Genomic DNA, 27,898 nt, shown 5'->3' on the forward strand with positions numbered 1-27,898 from the left:
ACTATTCCAGAACACAGAGCCTCTTCTCTGTGAGGTGCCTGCTTGCCCCCATTTCAAGGTGTGCATACTTGGGGGAGAAGGGAAGTAGAATTTTCCCACTGGTACCTGTTAGAACTGCCCTTAGTGCCTAGGTGGAGGGGGCACACAGATAGGAGATTGTGTGCCTTGCAAATGAGCCATAAGTTTTTTGGGCCATAGATGATGGGTGGGAGGTAAAATAGGGATTGTTTTGGAGACAAGGCCAGCCATTGGCTATTGTGGGGAGAATGGGATCCAACCCATCTTTCCACCCTCCAGTTGGTTGCTCACACACCTTTTGGGGTTATGCCACACCCCTATGCATGTCCTAGAGACTAGTTTCTTAAACTGTGGGTCGTGACTCCATATGGGGTCACATAACTGAAAGTGGGGGTCACAAAAAATTGGTAGCAGTAAAAGGGGATGTGTACTTATTTTATATACCTGTATACCTGGAGTCATGTAAACATTTCTCAGGTGAAAAGAGGTCATGAGTAGAAAAAGTTTAAGAAGCCCTATCCTAGGGCACTTAGTAAAGTATTCCTTCTATATATAGTCAGTTTTTAAGTGCTTGTTAACTATCCAGAATCCAGAATTCTCCCTTCCCTGTGTGTTGCTCTTTCTGAAAAGGACACAGTTTAGTTTCTGGTACTGTGTGCTAAGTAATACTTTTCATATCATTTCCTTAGGTCAAAATTTTCATTTCTGGTTTTCACTGATTTTATTGTGTGTGTGCTTTGTATCTAATTGTGCTTTTTTCTTTTCATTCTTATGTGGAGAGGGTTTCCCGATGGAAGGGGAGGGTGGAGAGTGGTGAAACTTCTGAATGGTCTACAAGCCTTTGGCATCTTTTTTTTCCAAATACTGAACTACATATTACTACATGTTTTTCACCTTCCTCCCTTATGCTTTTAAATTGAAGTCGCCACTTATCAACATGTGTTCACTTAGTTTGAGGAGCTTAAGTTCTTCATAAAATTTCTTCCTTTTCATCCTCTGCCATGGATGTTGGCACAGAAGGCCCAATTATCTTCACAGTGGTCTTTTTGGTTTATTCTCATCATGAGAACTTCAAAGCAAGATGACCAAATATCTTATAAAATGATTGCCCTTGGGCACATGATGAGAACCTCATAATTTGTCTCTCCAAGGAAAACCTGTAAGCCATATTTTCACTTAACTGCAACTTCCTTATTCCTTATTTTTTCATTTATACTAAGAATGTCAGTATATATGGTTCAGTTCCTCCCGGAGTATTCCAACTCACTGGCCATTAAGCAGAAGGCTCACATTTAGTCCCAGTGGTAAAGTTAATGTTGTTAGGTGAGCTAAACCCTGGTGTTTTTTTTAGCATTCTCAGATCCCTTTTTCTGCCACCATCACTGCCAAAACCAAATGGGGGAAATACAGAACCAAAGACCATTTTGTATTTTATTTTGTGTCATGGGTTGTCATGGCTAAAGAATCCATAGCCTAGTAGCCAGATCTACTAGAAAAGAGCTTCTTTGAATTCAGTGAGACTGTTCCTCAGCCAGCAACTGTCTCTTGCCAAGACTATCCTCAAAGCCTTCCCAGTTTTACAGAACCTGCCAGAGCTTACAACCAGAAGGGCCAGGGCCACCTCTGGGCCCTGAGGAGGCTTCACCATTGGACCACAGCAGAGGAGAGGACTTTGCTAGGAAAAAATACACTTGTTGCAAAAATCAGTTTTGAGAGAGAGCATTTTCACAGTTCAGAGAGGACTACTCTGAACTGCTGGAGAGCTAACTGGAATCCCAAAAGTCCATGATAGAAGCCAACAATTTTCCCTAACTCCAGAACCTCAGAACCTTGGGACATGACAGTAACTAAGACATTGAGTTGATCGAGCTTTGCTCTCTCCTCCACCCCATTTCCTCCTTTTCACTCCATTATCCTCCCTTAACTGGACAAAGAAGTAAAAGAGAATTTAGAAAGCATTTAGGCCTTCTCTCTGTTTTACAGAAGAGGAGACTGAGGCTTAGACAGGTAAAATAGCTTGCCCAAAATCACACAGGAAGAAAGCAGCAGATCCAGGACCTGAACTAAAGTCCAAATCCTGTCATTTTCCAACTATACCGTGCTGCCTCTTAAATGTGACCTCCTGTCCAACCCTGACAGTGTCCAAGGGAAGCCCCTGTTTGATGGGAATCTTAGACACCCAAAATTATAGAATTTTAGAGCATGGATGTTAAGGGTCGTCTGGTTCATCCCCTTCATTTCACAGGTGAGGAAACAGAATCCCAGAAGGAGGAAATGCTTTGCCTATAGTCACGCAGTGTGTTCATCACAGTAGAACCACAGTCAGAACCCAGTCCTCGCACTTGACGCTGTTGAGTGGTTTGGTTTTTGTTTTTAATGTCTGTCATCGTTATTGAATAGGGTTTGATTTCCCTCTTGGTCATTTTAAAAGCTTATGAGTCGGATGCTTTGTTTTTCATTGTCTAAATACAACATTCAGTCCATTAACTGACTTTTTCTTGTGTCACTTATGATTGATTTTTTTTTTCCCAAGTCAGAGGCTCTTGATCAGAAACTGTTCCCAGTCCCTGGTTTACATGTGTAGTGTTTGTCATTAATTTATAAGTTTGATGGCTTCTCTGACTTCTTTCTGGTCTTAGCTAAAAATCTTACCTTCTCCAAGAAGCTTTACCTGATCCCTTTCATGCTAGTGCCTTCCCTCTAAGATTAGCTCCAGTTTATCTTGTACATAGCTTATTTGTACAGAGTTTTGGAGATCGCTAGGTGGCTCAGTGGATAGAGCGCCAGCCCTGGAGGCAGGAGAACCTGAGTTCAAATCTGGCCTTAAACACTTACTAGCTGTGTGACCCTGGGCAAGTCCCTTCACCCTGTTTGTCTCAGTTGCCTCATCTTTAAAATGGGCTAGAGAAGGAAATGGCAAACTAGTATCTTTGCCAAAAGATAGCCCACATGGGGTCATGAAGAATCAGACATGACTGAACAATACATGGATGTTTGCACATTGTTTCCTCCATTAGATTGTGATGTCTTTTTCTTTGTATCTCCAGTGCTTACCATGATATAGTTGTGCTAAGCTGACTCCTAATCTAACTTACAGGACTGGGATATAATGCATACTTAGAGCTGTGACTTGACTTGCAATATTATGCTTTCCTCTTAATTAATTGGCTTATAATTAGGATAAAGTTCCCAGTAGTCCCATCATTGTTGCTTCAACATCTGAACAAATCAGGCCTCCAAAGGTCTGGTGAATGAAAAAGGAAATTTAATATATCTTCCAATGAAATTCTTTTCTAAAATGAAATCTGAAATCCTTTTAAGACAGCAAAGCAAAACTATCCACATGTTTCTATGTCTTATATTTAAATATCTGATGCATAATTTAGAGTAAGATTTAAAGAAATACAGAAACCCATGTGCAGTTAAGACTCTTAATCCCTAATTAGAACTAATGGTAATGCTTTTCCTTTTATCTCTTTAGAGAGAAAAGTCTTTAACCATTCTTGCATACTTTGGTGCTAAAAGTCTCCCTCTCACCTTAGTTTTGGACCTGGTCCCGGCTCTGAAAGTTAAAGTCCTAATAAGGGCCATCAAAGCTCTTTCATTCTGTCAACAAAATTTATATATTGAGTGCCCCTTATGTAGAATGCATTGTTGTGGATTGTGTCACATCTAACAAAGTATAGCAGAGCGTGGCACGTAGGCATGTAAGTAATCATTGCTTTTTGAATTACATTTCATAACACATATAGAGCACTTTGCATTTCATGATAACACAAATGTATATAGCACTTTACCCAGACCTTTGCATAAATTATCCCATTTTATCCTCCTAACCACCCTGCAAGGTGGTTGCCCCGCCCCCGCCCCCAAATAAAGAAGAAAAGACATAGTACATCTAGAAGATGGGAACCAGGAGAGTGAAGAAGCTAGAGACCATGCCCACCACACCAAAGTGACTGAACACACATACTAAGAAAAGAATTCTTGATGGACACGAACTTTGTGTTCAAGGCCTGTCAAGTAGAAGAGATCAGAATAGCTCTACTTGTTCCCAAAGAACACAACGAGAAGCAAGGGCTGGGAGTTGCAGAGGTATTTTTAGACTTGGCACAAGGAAAAGCCTCCTAATAACTAGAGCTATTCAAAAATGGAAAGGGCTGCCTTGGGAGGGAGTGGATTTTCCTTCTGGTGCCTATTTTGGGGGAATGTTGCAGAAGGGATTCCTTCTCAGTTATGGACTAGAAGTAGGTCTCTTCTAATTCTGAGGCTCTGTGACTCTCGCATTCGAGAAATCTTGTGAAAGGAGAATCAATAGCATTTAGTAACTGCTTAAATGGGAGAAATAAGGAAGGGCTGCTCAAAAAGGATGATAAACTTCTGAGCCTGGTGACGAGGTGGATGTTGCAGCCATCCATAGTTCTGAGTGTAAATAATAACTCCCCATTTCTGTATCACTTTAAAGTTTGTACGACATTTTATTCATATCGACTCTATAATTTAGGAAATGCAAAAAGTATTTTTCCTATTTGACATGTGAGGAAACTGAGGCCCAGAGATATTAGTTGATTTATTTACAATAGCACATTTAGGAAACAGAACCAGAATTCCTGAAATCCACTCTACCACACTGCCTCTAAAGATAAGTTTGCTTTAAACATGCCAAGTTTGATGTGACAGTGATGCATTCTTGGAACTGTCCAACAAGCACTTAGAAATGCAGGCTGAGAACTCAGTACTAGAGATAAGGATTTCAAAATCATCCTCATACAGGTAAATGATAAAGATGTGTGAGGAAATGAGATTTCTGAAGAAGAGATGCTAAGTGCGTATGTTGCCTTCCCTTCTTTTGCTTCTCATTCTCTGTCACCTGAAATATGCACAGAAGTGATCATTGAAAATGTGAGAGTACACGTGCTCACTGAATGAAGAGATAACTGTAGATGGGAGGACTGAACCTTGAGGAAGGCTAGAGAAAGAATAAGAACCACTTAAGGAGGCTGAGATGACACAGCCAGATTGTGGAATGTCACGCAAGTCAAGAAAGGACAAGTTTCCAGGAGAGAATGAGGAATAGTGTCAAACATTGCAGGGATATCAAGGAAAATATTTCTGGATGGCAGCTTAAATAGAACAGTAGAGGAAGGAACTAGATTTTTAGGGTAATGAAAAATGAATAATGCTAGGTGTAGACCACTTCTTAGAGAAGTTTGACAGTGGAAGCAAAGTGGGGACAAAAGCGAAAGTTTGTTTTTGGTTTTAAAGATGGAGTCCTGTGTATACTTGTAGACAAAAAAAAAGAAGAAATCCTTGTAAAAGCAGAGATTCAAGATGCTTGAAGGAATAATCATGACAAATATATCACCTTCTGGGATGAGGGAGCAGTTTAGAGATGGAATGAGATAGACAGGACACAGGTGTGGAGGGATTAGCCTTGGAAAGAAGAAAAGACACCTTTTATTCTTGAGACTGGAGCAAAAGAAGAAAAAATGAGTATAAAACCAAAAACAGTTGTGTTTATCTCACCACCTTTCTCGCTTAGCTAGTTTGGGTGGAAAAGTGGGCCCTAAGAATTATGCTCAATCTATACTAAATGATGCCTTAGTAACTATCTTAAAAGCACTAATGCACAACTCTCCTTTTATTAGAGCTTTCTATGAAAAGGCTTGGGTTTTTAAAAATCTAAGCTTAACAAGACCTTTTTTTTGTATTATTGTTTTGTCTTCCTCCTTTCCCTCTCCTTTTTTTTCTTTCCTCCCTCCTTTCCTTCCCTTCTCCCATCTCTCTCTCCCTCTCCCTCCCTCCCTTTCTCTCTCTCTCTCTCTCTCCCTCCCTCCCTCCTTCTTTCTCTCTCTCTTTCCTTCCCTCCCTCCCTCTTTCTACCTTTCTTGCCCAAACTGGAAGTACAATGACCACTTGTGGATTTGCTCCCAATGCTTATCAATATGGCAGCTCTAACCTATTCGCTTTTTCTGAGCCAGACCTGTTTTTACCCTCCTCAAGCAACCATATTAGTGCCAGGCTTACAGTAGACACACTATTGGCTTTAACCCCACTTGAGTTCAGAACTCCCAAACCCAAGAGGTTCCCCAGTTCTCAGCCTCTTCCCCACAAACAGGGATTTCAGGAGTGCTCCACCACACCTGGCAAAACATATGTTTTAAATAACCATATTTTAGAACATAATATAAGAATGTTTTCATTGTACATCTTTGTGAATATCTGCATCTGGAAGATGCCCCATATAGTTGGTATCAAAGTTGTGTTCTGTTTCTTCCAGTCCTGAGGCCCCCCCACCCCCAGAGCCTGCCTGGGAAGAAAAGCAAACCAGTGTGCTGCACCTGACTGGAGTGGACTTTCGGGAAGCCCTGAAGAAAAAGAAGCACGCTCTTGTCATGTTCTACGCACCCTGTGAGTAGACAGGGACTTGGCCATCTTGACATGAAATTAGTGTGGAGTAGGGAGTCAGTGAGTGCTAGCCTCACGTTTATCTGAAAAATAGTGTCTCTGGACCAAAAACAGAGGCCAAGAGATTCTCTGAGTGCACAGAAACTTCTTGGGGTTTGCAGGCCATTAAAACTGGAAAGGGGATTAGAAGATCGATCACCTAATGCAATTTTTTCATATTATAGATAAAGAAACTGAGGTCCAGAGAGGGCAAGTGGCTTTGTCCATGATAATACAACTAAGGAATGACTTGAACCCAGTCTCCTGTGTCAAAGTGCAATGTCTTTTCCCCTACACCGTGATCTGGAGCATTTGTACCTCAACAGTCCCTTACACAGAAGAGAGTTACCTAGTCTATTCTTAAAGATTTCCAGAGAAGGAAGTTGCTTTCTCTCACCTGTTAGGAGTATCTCACACCCCCAGTTGTTGGGAATTCATCCTATTTCTATTTATGGCAGGCAGCTTAGACAGCCACCACCCAACCTTCATACTCTACCTTCTCCTCTTTCTCTTTAATTAGGCACCGATATAAATACACTTCCCAAGACCTCGGGGGCCTGGAAAATTTGAAAAATACCCACGTTCTGAATAGCGCCATCCCTCTCCCTCCCGAGTCCCTGTGGGTGCAGCAGATCATCTGCTGCAGCTCCCATGTCGCCTCTCTGGAGCTCCCATAAGATTTTGGTTTTAATCAAAGACTAATCTAAGGGTGAGCCACAACTCTACTCCTACACTGGTATTTGTGACTTTGGGCTTTTGTGTATTCCCATTTTAAACACGTTAATTGATACTTAACAGAATAGACCTTAGGATTTCCTTCTTTGCTCTCACCTTTCTCTTTCCCCAAGAAAATGGAGTGAAGATAATAAAAGCCGAGGTCTTTGGGGACCCCTGGGGGTGTAGAGCTCTGTCTAGTAACCAACTCCCCCAGTTGTCATAGGCCCTCCTCTGGGGACCCCACTGCCCCTAACTTCCATCTAGAACATCTTTCTGAGGCCTCAGCTGCACTCCCTGGGAGGCTTCACCTGTAGATATTCTGTCAGCTCAGCAGATTCAGAATCTCTGACAGGTGATTTAGCAAGTCAGGACCCTCCCTATGTTTCCCATTTCTTTTTTCAAGCTAGTACCTCCTGCCTTTTGGACTCCTTATCAAGAGTTCTAGTCCTTCACTACCGTTGTTTCTTAGGGCCTGAGGGTTTCTTTGTGAGAATGTCTGCAACACTGTAAATGGAAAGAACAAAAAAAAAAAGAAAGAAAGAAAATTAAAACTGCATGACTAAAAAAAAAACTGTATGACTACCCATCTAACACACACACACACACACACACGTACACACACAGAGGCAAAGAAAAGATGGATTCTTGTATCTCATCTGCAAGATCAAGGTTGATCTTTATAGTCACAGTTTCGTAATTGAGGGTTTTTTGTTGTTCTTTCCACTTATATTATAGTGATTGCATATTGCATATATTGTTTTCCTGGCTTTGCCTACTTCACTTTGCTTCTTATAAAAGTCTTTCCATGCTTTCATTTTCATTTATTATAGTGCACATAATATTCAATTACATTCACAAATCAGTTTGTTTAACCATTCATTTAAGACATCCACTTTGTTTCCAGTTCTTTGCTGCTATGAAAAGTGTTTCTCTAAGTATTTTGGAGTACATTGGGCATTTCTTTTTATTATCGACCTCCATGGGGTATATCCCTAGCAATGAGATCTCAAGGTCAAAGGGTCTGAACATCTTAGTCACTTTCTTGGCATTATCCCAGAAATGTTTTCCAGAATGGTTGACCCAATCCACAACTCTGCTAACAGTGCATGAATAGGCCTGTCTTTTTATCATTTACTGTTCACATCTTTTTGTCATATTTGCCAGCTTTCTGGGAGTAAAGGTAAACCTCAAAGTCTGTTATTAATGATTTAGACTATATTTGCATATAATTGTTGATAGTCTGCAACTCTTCTGAGAGCTCTTTGTTCATATTCTTTTAGTTCAGATAATGGCACTTTGACCATTTATCCATTGAGAAATAGTTTTTGGTGTCATATATTTGTGTTAATTCCCTATGTATCTTGGATGTCAAAGCCTTATCAGAGATAATTGGCGCAAAAATTTTTTCCTGGTTGGCCACTGCTTTGCTTCTTATCCTAGTTACATTGCTTTTGTAGTGCAAAAACTATCCAATTTCATGTAATATAAATTATTTATTTTGCCTTTTGTGATCACCTTTGTCTCCAGTTTGATTAAGAATTCTCCCCTTAATTATACCATAAAAAAGCATAAGAGAAGTAATTCATGTACTGTTCACTTCTGTGGGCAGGAAAAAAATTCATTTTTCTCCTTTCTTTTAACAAAGTAGTAACAACATTGCTCTTTGTTTGTGCCTTTTATTCACTTTCTATTTTCTCCAGTACATTTTTAAAACGCACAGGATAGATACAGAGATAGATAAAAAAATCAAAAGTCACTCACCATGAACTAATAGTTCCCAAAAGAATTATAAATTATTAATAAGACTATGAAAGAATGCTCCAGATCACTAATAATAAGAGAAACACACATCATAACAACCCTGAATTTTCATTTCATGCACAGCAAATTGGGAAAGATGAAAAAGATTGAAATACTCAATGTTGGGTTAGTTACAAACTAGTGCACCCATTTCAATAAGCAATATGGAATTACACAAATAAAGTGACTAAAATGTCTACACCTTTAGTCCCAGAGATTCTACTACTAGGTAGATGGCCTAAAGTATATGTTTGATAAGAAGAAAATCCACATATACGCAAAATATTTCTAGGAGAACTTTTTGTTATAGCAAAGAACTGGAAACAAAGTAGATGTCCATTATTGGGAAATGATTAAACGTGTCACATGAATGTAATGGAATAATACCATGCTGTAAGAAATGGCAATATGGGGGGCAGCTAGGTGGCACAGTGGATAAAGCACCGGCCCTGGATTCAGACGGGCCTGAGTTCAAATCCGGCCTCAGACACGTGACACTTAGTAGCTATGTGACCCTGGGCAAGTCATTTAACCCTCATTGCCCCGCCAAAAAAAAAAAAGAAAGAAAGAAAAGAAATGACAATATGATAAATACAGAAAACCAAGGGAAGATTCACACAAACCAATTTAGAGTGAAGCAAGCGGAACCAAGAAAACAATATGCACATTGATATAACAGTGTCAGTTTAAAGAATAACAAACACCAAAAAAAATTGAAACTGAATTTTGTAAAATTAAAACAAAGAACCATGGCCCCAAAGAAGAGATATGAAAAGACACCTCCCCCCTCTGTTCTGAAGAGGTGGGAGGTCCACAGATGTGGAATATAATACATATTTCTATTGAGTGCTTTTACTGATTGCTTTTCCTTTTCCTCCTTTTTTTTCTTTTAAAATATATTTTTAGTTATACTGTATGACTCTCATAGAGGGATGGGGGGGAGGATACAGGGAGAAATTTAGGTGATATAAAGGCAAAAAATATAATTTTTTTAAAAAGAATTCTTTCCCTAGTCATACCTATTTTTTTAAATTTTTTTTATTTTTTTAGTGAGGCAATTGGGGTTAAGTGACTTGCCCAGGGTCACACAGCTAGTAAGTGTTAAGTGTCTGAGGCTGGATTTGAACTCAGGTACTCCTGACTCCAGGGCCAGTGCTCTATCCACTGTACCACCTAGCTGCCCCCCTAGTCATACCTATTAAAGGGACTTGATCTGGTTCTCTTCCCATTTTTTAAAAATTTAGTCAGGTAGCCATTTTGAAAGTATTGTGTGCTGTAAAGTGTTCTACACTTCATTTCTGCCGTGCTGCTTTCCAGTTTTCTTAGAAGTTGTTCACCAATAGGGAGTTCTTCTTTAAGTGATTTATGTTCTTTCTCCAATATTGGGTTTTTATTTTTAGTTCAATAGCTAGTCTGTTCCACTGATCCACCTTTCCATTTTTTAAAACCACTATCAAATAGTTTTTATGATGAACTTTATAGTATAACTTGAGGTATAAAAATTATTCCCTCTTCATTCCTACTTTTTTCATTATTTCCCTTAAGATTCTGGATTTTTTTTTATTCCCCCAAGTGAATTTTGTTATTATTTTTATCTACTTTTATAAAATATTCTCTTGAGTTTGGTTGGTATAGTACTAAATCTATACATTAATTTAGATAACATTATTCTTTTTATTATATTGGTGAGACCCAGCCATGAGTAATAAAAATCTCTCCAGTTATTCAAGCCATTCTTTATTTCTTTTAAGAGTGTCTTCCCATGTCTCTCACTATAGAACAGTAGTTTATTAGCATAATTCAGAGAGCAAGCATTTTAGACAAGATATCATAGCTATTGCAGAGCAGGGGTCCCCTAGGATGCAGATAAGGTACAGTCCCTGGATTATCAGGCTTTTAGTTGATATCACTACTCACCATCAACAGGCAATCTTTTAAAAAATACAAACCAAACTTCTTCCCCAAAAAACCATCAACAAATTCAGATTTAAAGAGAATTTATCAAGCACCCATCTTGTCTATTGTAACAGAGTATCAAGGGAGCCACGGGGAGCTTAAACTAATGTAAAGAGAGGAAAAAATACACAAAATAATGATTATACAAAAGAAAAGTAAGGCAACCGCCTAAGAAAGGAGCAGTAACTGTGCCAAAAGAAACCTCAGCAAAGAAAGGGCATTTCTGGCTGGGAAGACTTTGTGGAGGAAAAGATGTTTGATCTGTTGTTAAAGAATAGCTGAGATGAATGAGGCCTACTCTTTCTGTTCATTGAAAGTCTCTAACCCATCTGTCCTGGGACTGATTCTCCAGCCCCCACGAGTCACCCAAACTTTCTACGGATTGCCAAGGGCAGATAGATGCCAGAATTCCCAGATAATCTAGGGCTAAAGAGCACCTCCTACACAAAGCCTTCTAATCTCTCATCAAAAATTAGCCTGAAATTCAATCTGTTCAGGGCAATGATGTCTCAATCCAGCTTGTGCCCTAGGACTATGCCCCACCCCCCAAGCCTGCCATCTCTTTCATTGCTTTATTTTGATCCCCCACAACCTAAAGTTGAAACTTTCCAACGCCATTTATGAACAAATAATCATTTCATTCTTGAGTGTAATCATTTAATTGCCTTTTCTCCCTTGCTTTCTTTTTCTTTTTCTCTCCTTCCTTCTTTCCCGACCTCTGTTAATTTTTTTCTTTCTTTTTTTTTCCTTTTTAAATTTTCTTTGTTTCCCCTTCTCACTCTTTCTTTCCTTCCTCACTATCCCCTCCCTTCTAATATCTTCCCTTTTTCTTTCTTCCTTCCTTTCATTCTATTTCTCTGTAATATCAAAGGGAAAAAAGAGAAAACAAAGTGTTATTGACCTGGGCCCCATGGTCTGAACTGAAGTTTATCTTCGCAATCTCTGTAGGTAAAGAATTTAATAAGCAGTTAAAATATAAGCAAAATTATAAGAGGATGCACAGCCTACTTGGAGGAACAATTTTTTCAAGCACTTTAGCACTACTTATTAGCATAGAGTTTTATGCCAAATACAAATTTGATCTGCTCACTGAGGGAGGCCCATAGGGATATCTATTTGGCTAGATTTTGTTAACTGTCTTTAATATTTTGTGTTCTTGAAAGCAGTAAAACCATACTAAAAGATAACATGATATAGTAGAAAAAGAATTTACCTCGGAGTCAGACAACCTAAGTTCACATCCTGGTTCCAACACTTGCTGTATGGCCGTGGACCAATTACTTTTCCTCTCTGAGCCTCAGTTTCTCCTCTGTGAAATGAATAAATGAAAAAGATATTTGTTAATCACTTACCATGTGCCAGATGCTGACCTAAATGCTGGGGACATAAATAGAAAAGCAAAGACAGTTCTTGTCCTCAATTACCTTCTATCATAAGGGGAGACTACACCTCTAGGTGAATGATGGCACATTGAGCTGGGGGAAATTTTTAGTTTGGAAAGTTATAGTGATGGTGAATATAGCCATGATAGCTCAGTACACCCTTTCCAGTAGTAATGGGAATATTAATTTGATTATGGCTTCAGAACTAGAAGGCAGAGTAGGGAACAGGGCTAAGAGCAGATGTAACGTGGCTGCCAAAAAGATAGCTGAGGAGTCAAGTGAGTCCTGCTTGGGGCTTTCTGGCTCTAGTGAACTATAAGAGGCACCCACCAATGAGCAGTGTAATAGTATTTTCACTCCCTATCTCATTGGGTTATTGTGTGGGTAAAGGACTTTGCAAACCTTAAAGAGCTATATAAAAGTAGCTTGTCATTAAATCTTTTTTTTTAATGCTCTTACTTCTAGATTCTCACTGATCTAGCCCATGCTTCCCCTCAGGTCAGATTAGTGATATTTCACTATAATTACTGTTTCATTATAAGAACCAACATTTTAAAGATTATTCCCTCCACCATAAATATAAGTCCCACATCCAAATGCAGCATCCTCCTCTCTTCTCTGTCAGGCAATCCTCAGACCTGGAGCAGACCTTAAAAGGTCATCCCATCTATCTTGCTACTTCTAGGCAGAGTAAGACCTCCAGCAGCCCATGGAAATGAGGCTCCTGTTCTCAGGTTGGCTTAAGACAGAATTCAGTTTTAAAGTTGTATTAAATCTTTAATTTGGTATAAAATGCTTTAAAATACTGGGTTTTTTTCCTCCTATGCATAAAGAAAAAATGAAAGAGAATCCCCTAAGACTAGTCAACATGCCATTTTCATTCCTTATCCCAGAGCCACAGGGAATTCATTTGACTCTTACTCCTCAGAATAGAAACCTAAAACTAGCTCCAAACATGGGTGCATTGCAAGTGGCCTTTCCCATTTTCAGATTTTTATTATGATGTGTTCTACCCTCTATCAAGGAAATAATTTCTCAGTTCTATCCTTATAACAATATCAGGGAAACCAGTTGAAAGAGATGGTTTGCTTTCATCAGTTAAAGCTAACAAAGATAGATTTGTGAGAAGTCTGTCTGATGACTGCAGAGGCCTTTCCCTCTGAGGGCTTCATCAGCCATCATGCAACAGAAAGGCTTTAATGGGCAGTGGGGATTGAAGTGGCACAAAAGCAAGTCATTCCCACTCCCCATAAGAAACTTTAGAGTCTGAAGGTAAATGCAGCAGCTTAGGAGAAGGAATGCTTATGGGCATTGAGCTCTCCCAGCCATGAAAGATACCAATGAAATTAAATAAGACTCCTTTCTGGAAAAAAAGAGGTGCCTTTAGATGCTAGACAATCAGTTGCATGTAGATGCCAGTATTCTGGATGGCTTTGGTTGCCTTCAAGAACAAAGGACAAACAACAACAAGAAGAAGTTATGGAGCATCTTTCCTAGGCCACTGAAAGTTCAGGAAGCTCTTCTTGTTTCCAGCCTCTTCTACTCAACTGTGGTCTTACAATAGGGAAGGCCTATACCAGCCACATCCCATCTCACTTGGCTTCCCCCGACTCTTGTCATCTCTCTCCCTCCCTCCCCTTCTGTGCAGGGTGTCCGCACTGTAAAAATACAATCCCGAACTTCACTGCCACTGCTGAACTCTTCAAAGATGACCGCAAGGTAAGGATGTCCCTGTTTGTTTGTTTTTGTTCTCCACCCTTGAACTCTGCTCTTCCACTAATTCCTATGCTTGTTCTCTTCTATAGGGGAGCCTGCCCTATGCCTGGCCCATCTCTGCAGAGGGGGCTGGCATTTTTATCACTAGCTGCTTCACTTTAGGGTTCTCTTGGAAAGGGCCAGGTTTACCATCCAAAGACAGTGAGAGAGGAAACAGGAGAGAAGAGGAAAAGGGCTATGATCAATGAAGCCACCTCATGCGTAAGCCAGAGGCACCTGCAGCCACAGCCTAATGAAGCATAAAATTAACAAGTTAAAACTGCAGATTAGAATATATCGAGAGGAAAGAGAGGTAGAGGGGGGCTGGGCACACTAGCATGTACCTGACTTAGCTCTGATTTCTGTTTCATATGTGAAGAAATAAAAAGAGAATTGGTGGGGTGCTGAAACATGGCCTGCCCCTGAAGAAGTACTCCTCAAGACAGCTAAATTGCTCTGTGAGGACGAGGTCCAGCAGCTGTATATACCACATAAAAGAAATATGTGTGTGTATACACAATGAAAATGAAAAATTTCCCCTGTATATTTCTACATTGATGAAACAAATGCATGCTTGCTACCGCTCTAGTTTGTCATGCAGCTTTTCTATACTCCTCTGGTACGTCATAAGTCTCAAATGACCAAAGGAACAAAACATGTCAAAGGCAAAATTTTGCAAACCATTTACTAGGCCATCCCCATTTTGAAAATGGGTTGTATTTCAAAAGTTCATTTGTGGTTTTTCTTTTTAAGTTCATTTGTAAGTTGTTTGCTTAGAGCTTAGAACACATTTTTCTATAGAAATACTGTTCTAGAATATAGTTAGTTTCCCCTCATAATCCACAAAAGCTAATTTAACACTTCGTGTAGCTGCAATTTTCTGTGCATTTACAGTGAAAAACAGTTTTTAAATATTGTAAACAATGGCTACAGTTCTGCTGCATCATTATAGAATAGTCATTTATAGTTAACTTGGAAATGTAAGCATCGTGTATAAAAGTGATTTCAATGGCAAAATGCTTTCTAAGATCCTTGTGAGCATGAGAGCAGCAGGGACAAGCACATGGCTACTTTGTGCCAGTTTTCTCAGTCCAAAGCCTGTCAGCCTATTGTCTGGGGCAGAAATAAGGCAAGGATGGCCAGGAATTGGTTTACATGGGAGTAACCTAACAAATGCCAGCTCCAGGGAGGTCAGCTAAAGGAAGAGGTGACAGTACTCTAGGACCAGGTAAGCATTAGGGTCTGAAGTCCGAGAGAGCAGGGAATCAGCAGGAGTAGCCTTAGCAAGTAAAATTAGATGTCTGTTGTGGGACAAATTAATTTGTATCTGTCTTATTTTATGTTCCCTGCTAGATGTAGACAGCCCCGGGGCCACAGCTATTAATTATAGGGACAGGGGAATCAGGAGCTTTCAGCTAAAATTTGGTTCTAGACTGAGATGGGACAGAGGTGTTAGCATTACCAAGCAGTATATCATCTCTCAGCATGGGTCTTTTCAACCTCCTCTGGGGCCCAGACTAATAAGTAATTTGTAGTGTAAGCCTTGGATTCTTATTGGAACACGGAGCTGGGTTCCCAGGATGACTCATTTGGACTATGCCTTTTCCAGTCTATCAGATAATGGAGGGGAAGGGGGGGGGGCTACTTGGAATTATGGTTGTCCTATACATACTTTTCATGTCCTACAAATCACCAGAGGAGGAGAGAACAATTCAGCCTGGGAAAGCTGAGTTTGAGGAGACAGAAATGGAACAGTAAATGCATCTTGATTTTGTCATAAACTATAATCATGAAGGTGTTGTTCCGTTGTTTCAGTCATCCACAACCCTTGGTGACCTCATTTGGAGTTTTCGTGGCAAAGATACTGAAGTGGTTTGCCATTTCCTTCTCCAGATTATTTGACAGATGAGGAAATTGAGGCAAACAGAGTTAAGTGACATGCCCAGGGTCACACAACTAGTAAGTGTTGCAGGCCAAATTTGAACTCAGGTCTTCCTCACTCCAGGCCCAGCGCTGTATCCGCTGCGCCACCCAGCTGCCCCAAACTTGAAGGTAATGGGAAGAAATGTGGATTTTATTATGTTCCTTCTCTTTGGATCAGGTAACTTTGATGTAGAACAGATGCCAGAAAAAGTGCTAACCAGTCTAGGGGCAAGGGAACAGAGTCGGCTTGAAGCCATGGAATTAACACAGCTAGGAGAAGATAACCAAAGGCCCATGTTATCAACATAAGGTGAGACAGGCTTCCTGAGAGAAGTGGGGATCATTGTCTTCTCCCATGGGCACTCTAGCTACACCATCTACCTTGTGGTGTAGGAGGAGGAATAATTGGCAGACAATCAGGGGACGGTTCTTTTCATTTGTGATATATAAGTTAGAAAAGATACTTTCTGCAGTCCCTTCATCAGTTCTTTCCTGAAGTAGATTTCCTATTTTAACAGAACCTTAATGCTAGAAGGGAACCTCGAGACCAGCTAATTCAACCCTCTCCTTTTGGAGTAGAATAAGGAGCCCAAAGAGACTGACATTTGACCAAGGTCACAGTGTTAGTGGCCAAGCTGGGACAATACCCAGGTTCCCAGAGTTCTGGTTCAATGTGCTTTTCTCTGCCTCTTTCAGCCTGAATTTTATTTTTATCTCCAGAAGCCTGTCCCCACTCCTTCCCCCAATCAATATGCAGCTGGTTATTCACTTCCATTTTCATAGCCAAAGTCAATATTAGCTCCTGCAGAGATTTATTTTACTGAATCAATAAAGCTGCATGTGGCAGTACATATTTTAGCTGGGGCACTCCCACCCCTGAGAGTTAACTTGGTTTATCCAGTGGCCTCAGCTGATGATAGATACAAGACTAGAAGGAGTTTAAGGCCCTTAGAGTGGATAGCTTTCTGGAGGGGGGCAGTGAAGAAGACAGAGGTTGGGAGGCCACTGCACACATAGTGCCAACAGTGGGTTGCAGTGGAGTGGGACTGACACTGACTCCGCCTTCTTCCCAGTGCCCCTAGCAAAAGCTAGACCAGATGGTCTCTGTCATTCTTTCTAACTGGAGGAGCCTCTAATTCTGTGGTCAGCACTGGCCACGTGGACCAGAGATGGAAAGAACAGGCAGCTGTACCATCTAGACAGGTCAGGCATACAGGAAGCAGTTAAAACCTGTGCATTCTGTGCTGGGGGAGTAAGTGCACATTAGGAAGAGGCATCGTGAGAATTCTGTGCTTGTTTGTTGGCAGGGGTGGGGGAGAGGGGAGGAGAAGACAGATCTGCTACCTTACCGTGACAGAGTCTGAGGAGGCTTCCTGAATGAAGGCACATTTCATGAACTGTTCAAATTTGGGGAGGCGGACAGCTTGTATCTCTTAGAAGCAGAGGATGTGGCCTAGCGTTTACAGCCACAAGCTGCACGTGATTATGTGACTGCCACCTTGTTTTGAAATTCAGAATAGACTTTTTTTTAATTTAGTAGATTATAAAATTGTGCCTTATACTTCAAACAGCCTCAGGGCAGGAGTACAAATCAAATTCATAATTTAAACACGAATACGGAGAAGAACAACCAGGAGCTATTGGGCCTAAAGATACTTGTCAGATACTTGAAAGATGTGCTAAAGGAGCAGCCTCATTGGCCCAGTGTCCCAAGGCTCCTATGGAGGATGGTGCTACAGCCTTCTGTTAGTTACATGGTCACAGCAGAGGTGGCAAGACCTTCTGAGAATGAGCACCAGGGGGACAGCTGCTTTGTTTGACACAGGGCTTTCTTCACTCAATGCTTAAGAGCTTGGATTGTCTCAGGAATTACAAATCTCTATATTAATTGGAGAACAGAATGATAAAAGCTAATAATAGCTAACATTTATATAACACTTGTTATGTATATACCAGGCACTGTCCAAAGCACTTTATAATTATCATCTCATTTGAGCCTCACGACAACCCTGGAAGGGAGATGCTATTTTTATCCCCATTTTACAAATGAGGAAACTGAGGTTAACAGGGGTTTAGTGACTCGCCCAAGGACACAAAGCTAGTAATTGTCTGAGGCCATATTTGAACTCAGGTCTTCTTAACTCTAGGCCTGATGCTCTACCCACTGTGTCCCCTAATTTCCCCAATGATGAACTTTGGCCTGAGGTCTGTAATTCATTGCTTGTCTGGTACCCTCTGAACTGACAGTGCTCCGGCCACAGTCTGAACATTTAGGAAGCCTTCAGGAAACATCACTGATTGAAAGGATTGGGATGGTTGTTTTCCCATCAGAGAAAAGTCTGGGCAGGTTTATAAATAAAGAGCAGTTCAAAAACTCTGAACCTTAGCTAGCAACCAGTCTGAATGCCTGAAGCCTCACAAAGTAAATGAACACTCCATTCACAACTCACAGTCTTCCTTCCTCTCCATTTCCTTTCTTTTGCCCCTTCTTTTCCCAATTTCCTCTTTAATTGACCATAATGTGGAACTGCAAAAATAATTTTAGTTCTCTTTAATAATGCTACATTGCCCCCTGTTTTTAATTTTAAAAGCAAGTTAAACTAAAATCTTTTACATTTTCCTCTCTAAAAATAATTTTTTAAATCTCCTTTATTAAAGTTGCTTTTCATTTGTATGTGACCTGTGAACAACTTTTTTTTCTTCCTTGAGGGTCAGTGATTTTTTTATTGGGAAAAAATCATTTTTACTGTCTGATTATATAAGGATAATATATGGGGAAATTTCCCAACTTGTAGGAGATCCTGAAAAGAAAAAGGGGGCCTGGCAGAGAAAGGGTAAAGGACAAGTGGACAAATACAGGAACTTAGAAATCTGTGAAATCCCTTTACTTAAGAGAGCTTTTGGAATATGGGAGACTCCCATCTGAACCAAGATGGGGGTTATCCTATATAGAGGAAAAGAGAGAAGCTATGACAACCTCCCTCAGGTTCCTCCCTTTCCTATGAAGTCTATGACAGCCTCACAAAAACATCTTGTAAAAAAAAAAAAATCCTCGAGCTTTAGAAACATTTGCTAGCCCCTCGAAATGTGTGCACTCTAACTCCATTCACTCCTCCTTAGTATCTCTTTCCCTTCCAACCCATATTATAGCCTGAATTCTCCATGTCTCTAGCCTTCAAGCCTTCTAATAGTGAGTTCTAATCCCAGAGGCCAGAGTCTTTGGGTTTATCAAACAGGAGATTGCTGTATTCATTTACTGCTGTGTTTTGTGTGCCTAACCTATTCCACCGATCCACCACTCTATTTACCTTTAAGCCTTCCAGCTGGTCTCTTCAGACACATTTTGAACACTCTGGTATTTTCCTAATCTCCCAGACCCAGAACCTTCTGGAAAATTCTCACTGGAGGCAAGGAGGAAAGAAAGGAGGAAAATTCATAGAACTAACCCCATTATTTTGAGTCCACTACCTGCTTTTCCTTTTAGACTCATTCAGCTATTTTGAATCCTTGGTCCTGTGTTCCTTTACAGGCCTCACTGCTTATAAAAATGATGACTATTTTAATGGCAAGCTATAAGCTCAGAGAGAATTGTTCTCTTTCCCTCAGCTCTTAGAGGTATGCTCGTCAATAGAGGAGTCTAAATTTTCACTGTGTCAGAATTAGGTTCTCTGGAGCCTGTGGATCTGGAATCAAGCTGTGAGTCTACTTTGTTCTAAATGATCATTACTACTGTTGTTCCTTCTGTGCTGTCTGAACAGCTTAATCCTGACTAGCTGGCTTCAAATGTGGGACTTTTCACAAAGCAGAGCCAAGCAAAAAGTAACTCACTTCCCACTGCTGTTAAAAAACAGCTTAGCCCAGGGATTCTTGGCCTTTTTTGTGTCACAGACCTCTGGTAGCCTAGTGAAACTTAGGACCCCCTTCTCAGAATAATGTAAATACATAGGATTACAAAGAAGGCCAATTATATTAAAATACAGTTATCAAAGTATTTTCTTAAAAAGATATTCCTAGGCACAGGGCAAAGAACACCTGACTTAGAGCAGGTGCCCCACTGACGATGATGTCAAGAGCCTGTGTACAGAGCAACATAAAATGAGCCAGAGATGTTGTCTTACAGACCATGTGTGCAGAGGTGCCCTGTTCTCTCACACAGTGTTTCCTTTGCCTGGTAGATTGCCTGTGCTGCAGTTGACTGTGCCAAAGATAAGAACCGGGATCTGTGTAAGCAGGAAGGGGTTGATGGCTACCCCACCTTCAACTACTACAACTATGGGAAGATGATAGAAAAATATAATGGAGATCGGACGGTGAGTATATGGAAACTACCACAAGGCCTAGACTCAGTTCCTCCCTCAGTGCCACTTCTGAGTCTCGGTTCTTGCTCCCTTCCTCTCTTCTTCCTGCTCTTTTTGGGTTCTGGACCCAGGACCATTCAGTACAACACTGCCTACTCCATTCCTTCATCTCTCTTCCTTTCCTTCCTCTCCTCCTTAACTCCATACGCAACCCAATCCCATGGTTTCATGCTGAGAAAAGCTTTCAACCATAATTAACCTTATTATATCATCACCTTCCTGATTCAGGGAGTGACTGTAACAGTAAGGGGTGTTGGAGGTATGGGAATTAGTCAGATTTGTTGGGGATGGTGGAGGAAAGCATAAGTATGGCAACTATATATCCCAGATTACCTGAGAGAGTTCTATTGTTCAGAAAATAAATTGTATTTTAATAAGGCCGTATAAAAAGAATAGCTTCTCTCAGATTCAGGTACCTGACCACTCCATTCATACAATCCCTCTGTGGATTGCTAGATAAATTGGTTGCAACAAAATATTCATTAATCCTGCCCTGGACTTAAAACATCTTAATACTTTAGTATTTCTAGGAGATAGAGATATAAATATGGAGAGATATATAGATATTCATTTTCCTTCTTTAATATAAGTAAGGAGGAAGCTATCTTTCTAACCTCATCAAATATTATTCCCCTTCTTCCACGCTGTGATTCAACCAGACTGACCTCTCTCTATTGCCCACATGTGACATTCCCTCTCCCATCTCTGTCCCTCAGTACTATCCCTTCCAAATGCCTGGGATGTACCTCCTCTTTGCCTTCACCTCATACTGATTACTGATTCTTTTCCTTTACGACATACCTGCAGTATCATCTTCTGCAGTAAGTCTTTCCTGAAACCCAACCTCCCTCCCCATTACTAGTCCAAATGACCTTGTATTCAACAGTATGTCTGTATTTATTCACTTTCTATTTATGTTTGTATATCTTTCTATAGGTACTTGTAGTCTTCCCCATTAGAATGTAAGTTCCTTTTGAGTATGGACTATTCCATTTTTTGCACTTATATCCCCAAAGATTGATTGAACTCCAACTTTAATGTAATTAAAAAAAAATGAACTGGTGAACAAAATATGCCACTTAGGGTTTAAATTTTAGGGTTGCAGAGACAAACATTAATAAGAATATCTCCTCTTCTGAGGTCTGGCACCAGCCATGTTGGTGGCCTTGGAAAACAAGGGCCACCTCAGAATCTAAAAACAACAACAATAACAAAACCACAAACAAACCCAAAAATGTGATCATTCACTCCTGGAACCTGTGGCTCTTCCCCTGGACCAAACTCTGCATTCAGGGTGTGCTAAGAGCAATAGTTCCTGGGAATTGCCAATGTCTTAAAAGGCCGGGCTTCAGGACACTCACATCAAACTCTTTCTCCTGGTGTCCAGTTGCTTGAACAAGTTTTACTTAGCTTTTTTCTTCCTTTTCTTCTTTCTCTTGTCTCCTTTTTGGGGAAAAAATAGTGTTGGATTTCATGGAACTTTTTGTTAGCCATGAACTCTTTTCTCCAAAAGATGCTACATCCTCAGTCACTCTCTCCAGTATCAGTTGTTCTTTTCTCTTGTGCCCCCTAACATATTGAGCCAGAAGGAGGAATAATCTGCCTACTGCTGGCTCTCCAACACCATTTCCAGACCATCACCATAACCCTAATTCTATAACCTTTCCTCCTTTCCTTTTGAGGCAATGTTTGTCTATAATGCCATCATCCTGCTAGATCCTTGTGGCTAAAATCTGTCGGCCTCAAGAGACCTCTCTGTCCTTTCTAAAGAAGTTCCATCCTGCCCGCAAAAAAGGGGGAGGCAGCTAGGTGGTGCAATGGATAAAGCACCAGCCCTGGATTCAGGAGGACCTGAGTTCAAATGCGGCCTCAGACACTTGACACTTACTAGCTGTGTGACCCTGGGCAAGTCACTTAACCCCCATTGCCCCGCAAAAAACAAAAAAAGAAGAAGAAGAAGAAGTTCTATCCTGGCTCATAGCCTTCCTAAATACTTCCATTCCTGTCCTCATAATTAAAGACTTCCATAATATGGTTGATATACCCCCTGAAATACCCTCAGCAGCTAGTTCATCAGCCTCATCAACTCCCACGAACTATATCTTTATTTCATTTTAGCTACCTGCAAGAGAGGGCTATGGCTTATATCTCAGCATCACCTATAACTGTGCCACCTTCAACATTTTGAACTTTCTCTCTCTGGTCATGATCTCTTCTGCTTCTGTCTTTGCCTCATTTCTCTTAACCTTGCTCTTCAGCCTTATGGGGACCACCAATCCATCCATCCTACCCTGTTCTCCCAAGCCATCATCCCTGTTCTAGCTTCACTTTCTTCCCATTATAGACTTGACCCTTTAGTTGATCAACTCATCTTCTACCCTTGACTCTCTTGTCTCCTGTCCTAATTTTTAGTCCCCCCACTAGCTCCTTTTTCCATGACTGAACGCTGCTGGAGGAGGTTACCCCACTGTGCCAAGTGGGTGCACTACTAATTCTTTTATCTGATTTTTATTGGCCTTCAATTACAAACATTCCCTTCAAGTAGGAATGTTCCCCTTGGTCTAATAGCTTTCCTTATACTACAATTATTTCTCCTTTCCCATTCTCAATTGACTCTTTCATATATAGGAACAAAGTGGCTATTCCAAACCATGTCCTCTCATCAAGTGCCATGGAATATTCTCACTACTCTCTCTATTAACAGATGATCTTGCATTTTACGTTACTGAGAAAATTGAGTCCACGTTTCAGGAACTCCTTCCTCTTCCCTACTCCACATATCAAAACCCTTCTATATGTTTGCCTATCCTCTCTTTTGCTATGGTCCCTGCTAAAGAAGTGAGCCTGGAGAAGGTATGAGATATGAGTAGAGAAGGGGCCCTTTGAAAGCAAAAGGACGGTGCGAACAAAATGAAGGAACCGCGTGGCTGTGCTTGATGAAGCATCAAGCAATAATTTGTGTTTGGTTGAGATACAGTGCTATTGAGGATCAAACTAGGTCACTCTTCATGTGACCTACTTAGCTTTCCTCTCTCCTGCAGCCATAAATTCTGTCCCTTACCTCGTGTGAGAAACCCACCTCTGACACTAGGATAAGGAATTCATTGCCTGGTCCTGGTTATGGAGGGTAAGACAGCATGTTCTTCACACGCAACACAGAAAATACCATAAAGGGATCTATAAGAGACGGTCTCTTCCTGGTGACTAATTGGCTTTCAGAGTTCAGGACTGACATGTTACCAGCTTCAAAGGGCAAAGGTGGGGAAGGAATAGAACAAAATTGCAGCCAACTGACCTTGTTAGATCTAGCTTGGACCAATAGGACATGACTGAATCCACCTTCTCCAGCTTTCTCAGTGGGGTCAGGGAAGAGGTTGTCAGCAAAGTGAGGAAGAGATCATGAAAAGAGCCTTTCCTTTCCTGCCCCCACCCCCTTTGCACTCTACCTACCTCTCCTCAACCCCTTCCTTTCTTTCAGGAGTCAGGGTTTGTCTCTTTTGTTCGAACTCTCCGAGAGCGAGACCACGAGCGACTTGGAAAAAAGAAAGATGAATTGTGATTTCTGCCTCAAAAGAAGCTTTTCCACTACACTGTGAACGATGCTGGCTTTGTTGTTCCTGAGTTTTCACACCTTCTGAAGACAAAGTTTTTTATAGCCACCCGTGGCCATTTTGTACAATTTTAAAATAAAGTTGAACCACTTGTTTGGGGATTTGGGGATTTTTTTGGGTGGGGGGTGGGAAAGGTGGGGATTGTTTGAGGACGGGCTTGTTGCCATATTGAGCTCTGAGCTTGCATTTCTTCTTCTGTGAGGCAATGCCAGCAACACTCCTATGCAATATTTATATAGGTAGAGACTGTTTGAAGGCCAGGGTTGGTGGGGGTAGTCTGTCCTCTTCAGCTTTTCACAGGGGGAGGGGCAGGGGAATAGAAGAAGTAAATGAGACTGAAAGACTTCATTTGGACATAGATTTTTCCAGGCTTGGGAAATTGTCAGATGTTTGAAGGGAACAACTTTATAATGCTCAGGGAAAACCAGAAAATGAAGTGAATGGAGACACAAGTGTGGGCTATTTGCAGATCTCCGTGACCTCAGTTCTGATATGTTGTACCTGGAATGTGTTTACATAGTTCTCTGTTTTCTCTCTCTTGGACTCTGTGTCTCTGTGTGTTTGTATCTCCTCCTGTTCTTTTAACATTTCCCTGTCTCCTTCTCTAGCTCAAATTCACTCTCACTCCCCTCCTTTCCTTCCCCTCACTTCTTTTACATGTGCTGATCATTTTTAAACAAGGAATCAGCCACTGTCTCAGGAGTAAAGACCAAGGCCAAGCCCCAGACCCTTGAGATGAAGTTGCATCTGGGGTGTTGTGGAAGCAGGGTGGCATATATGGATATTACTCTATGCCTGAGCTCAGCAACATAAGCAATGTTGGGAGCCAGGTATGCCATGTTCTGGGCATGCAGCAATTATGCCTATTGAGTCTTATCCTCTCAAAAGGATCCCCCTCCCTTTTTAAAAAAAATTTGCTTTTCAAATCAGATTCTTATAGGATGCCACTCACCCATCACCAGGTCTGCTTCTTACCCTATCTTCTTCCCTCCATCTGCCTCCTGTCTGCGCTGCCTTTCTTGATGATCCATCCTTTCTACTCACTCAAACACCAACACCCTCTTCTCTGCTCCCCAAGTGTGAAACCCAGAAGCCAGCTCTCCCCCAGGGTGGGTGTTCTGCAGATGCGCTCATCTGGTTGTCATTGCTCTTCTTTCAGCTACAGCTAAAGATAGTAAGTATTTCTCAAACTGGAGGAATTAACAGAAAGAATAACAAAGATAGGGGTGACCAGAACTGCAGAGCTCAGAATATTAGGGAAAGAGGAATGGGGACCATTTCTTTGGTGCAAAGCATTGGATGGAACATTTAGTTTCACTCTATCATCTTCAACAAATGGGAAGCATGATTTAGGGGAAGGAACACTGATATGGGAATTAGAAGTCTTGAGTTTTACTTCTGGCTCTGCTACTAACTAGCTGCATGAGCCTGGGTGGATCAATTAGCCATGCAGAACCTCAGTTTCCTCATCTGTGAGATGGGAGCATACTAAATTATATCAAAAGTACTTTCCAGATTATAGTTCTCTGACTTCAGTCTACAAAGGACATTGTTTGGGGTGGGGTTCTTAGGAATGAGATATTTTTGTTTCTGCCGTGTGTATGTGTATGTGTGTGCATATGTGTATATTTTACCCACTTATCATTGTCTATTGTGGGAGGTGAGAGGGAGGGAGGTTATGGGCTCTATGTGTGGGTTCCTTTCCTTTTAACTTTTTCACGAGAAGCTTGGAAATGCCCTGTTGGCTAGATATGGCCCTACCTTGATTAATCCTCTTCCTGTATACTCTTCTGTCTTCTCTTCCAAGGAGATGAATCTTCAAGATGAGAATCTTAGAATAAATAATAGTTCACCACCATGGTTGGGAAGGAATTGAAGCCCAAGATAACTGAGGTAGTAAGAGAACTCTTTGGTACTTATCGTTCAGTTTTCTAGATCTAGAGCAATTGCATTCCAAGTTGCAGGAACAACTAGCAGATGTGATCAGCAAACACACCTGTCACCTTTAAGAAATCATGCAGAATGAGATGCCAGAAAGCCAGATTTTCAAAATGAGGGGGAAAGTTCATTCTGATGAACACAGCAGACCACGGGCTTAATGTCAGTCTCCTGGAAAGTCCTAAAACAGATTAGACCTAATGTGAGTCTTTTAGAAAGCAAAGCAAAGATCACTAGAAGCCAGCATGAGTTCATTGAGAACAAGTCATGCACAACTAACTTCATTTCCTTTGTGATAGGTTGTTAGACTGATAGATCAGGGCTAGCTCTAAGACATGGTGTAGATGGCTTCCTGCAGGCATTTGGCAAAGCCTCCCACGACATCCTTGTGGGCAAGATGGAGAAAGGTAGGCAGGATCTTCTGACAGGAACATTACCAAGCAGTTAGGTAGGTCATAGCTGATTGTAAGGAGATCATACCTGTAGAATGTTAAAAGATTGTTGACCACCTGGAAGGAGCTTTCTCCAAAGGCATATTACAGGACTTTGTCCTTGGCTCTGTATCATTGAACAATTTCATAATGACTTGGATGGAATCAGAAAAAGGGATAGCTAATGCAGGCAATGATTGAATTAAAATTCATAGTGATCTTGACAGTCTGGGATGCTGAGCCAAGATAGATAAAAATAAATGGAGATGAAAATGTAAAGTCACATTTAAGTTCTAAAGCCAAATTGTACAAATAAAAGCCAGAGACCCATTTTTAGCAGTTCATGTTTTTAAAAATCTGGGTATTTTGAGCTGTCCACTAACTCAGTTTGAGCCAGTGGTATGATCAATATCCAAAAAGGTAAGTATTTTAGGGTGCATGTTAATAGTAGAAGGATGGTAGCTGGAAGAGAGGAGGTAATGGTCCTACTAGGGGGTTATGTTCAATTTTGGAAGTGTCACATTGACCCTCTGGAAGACATCCATGATAGGAAAGGTCCTGAAAATTTAGAAAGGCCCTATGAAAGAAATGGGAGGAGCTAAGGGTAGTGAGCCTGAAGAAAGGAAGCCCTGTGGGGAATAGCTGTCTTCAGAAGTTCAAACAGCTGTTATCTAGAAAAGGGAATGGACATCTCTCTTGCTCTGGGAAGTAATACAAAGATCAGTTGGTAGAAATTAGAAGCAAATTTTAGGTCCTGCTAAGGAAGAACAATTCCTTACAATCAGAGCTAATTGACAGTAAAAGGGCCTGCCTTGTGAAGTAGTGAGGGAGTGAGCTGGAGGTGTTGATGGATGACCTCTGAGGTCCCTTCAATTATAGGGTTTTATGATCCTGTTTGGGGTTGTCGGTGGGAAACAGCTATAGGCATGAGATGAACCAGGCTTCCTTGCCCCTGCTTCCTTCCCTCCTTTCCCATAAAATTGTTGACATTACCGAGAAGACCTGAGCTAAAGGATTTTCTAATAATTGTTTGAAAATGGTATCTGCAAAGTAAATTCATAGCCTGTTAGAGTTGAAAGGAATCTGAGAATCTAATCCTTTGGATTTTCTGGAGGAGGTAGAAGGAAGGATCATGAGATAAGAATGTTTGAAAACTCTTGCTATGGGGTCTGCCAAGAGTCAAAAAGTTTTTGGACTTAGGGATCATCTAGCTGGACCCCCTCATTTCAGAAGAGAGGAAGTCACCTGATGAGGTGAAGTGGCATGTCCTAGGTCACATGGCAAGTTAGTGACAGCAGGAACTAGAACCCAGATACCCTGGACTCAGAGCCCCTCTCCAAGAGCCAGGCTGTTCAAACAATCCTTACCCAGTTCCTTAGATCCTCTCTCCCTCCAAGTGATAAGCTAATCAGCTTTCCTCTTTCCGCACCCGCAGTAACTCTGCCCTTTTGGACACACATCCCATAGTGGCTTCTCTTTTTTCTTCCCTGCCTCCTCCCAACCCAGTCTTGGGCATAAACTGGCACTGGGGGAATCCATCACCACTCTCACACAAAGAACAA

The 27,898-nt window shown here is 41.1% G+C and overlaps 1 protein-coding gene across 1 annotated transcript in view; it reads left to right on the forward strand.

Annotated features, from left to right (window-relative positions):
* PDIA5 (protein disulfide isomerase family A member 5) overlaps positions 1-24,059 on the forward strand; it is a 181,227-nt gene extending 157,168 nt beyond the window's left edge. Inside the window, exons 14-17 of the mRNA XM_043998311.1 lie at positions 6,299-6,429; positions 13,969-14,039; positions 20,174-20,308; positions 23,835-24,059. Coding sequence (XP_043854246.1) covers positions 6,299-6,429; positions 13,969-14,039; positions 20,174-20,308; positions 23,835-23,915 — 418 coding nt within the window. The 3' untranslated portion in view covers positions 23,916-24,059. The remainder of the gene's footprint in view (positions 1-6,298; positions 6,430-13,968; positions 14,040-20,173; positions 20,309-23,834) is intronic.
* Positions 24,060-27,898: the final 3,839 nt, after the last annotated feature.

The sequence above is a fragment of the Dromiciops gliroides genome, chromosome 3 (assembly GCF_019393635.1).
Source record: "Dromiciops gliroides isolate mDroGli1 chromosome 3, mDroGli1.pri, whole genome shotgun sequence".
Taxonomy (NCBI): Eukaryota; Metazoa; Chordata; class Mammalia; order Microbiotheria; family Microbiotheriidae; genus Dromiciops; species Dromiciops gliroides.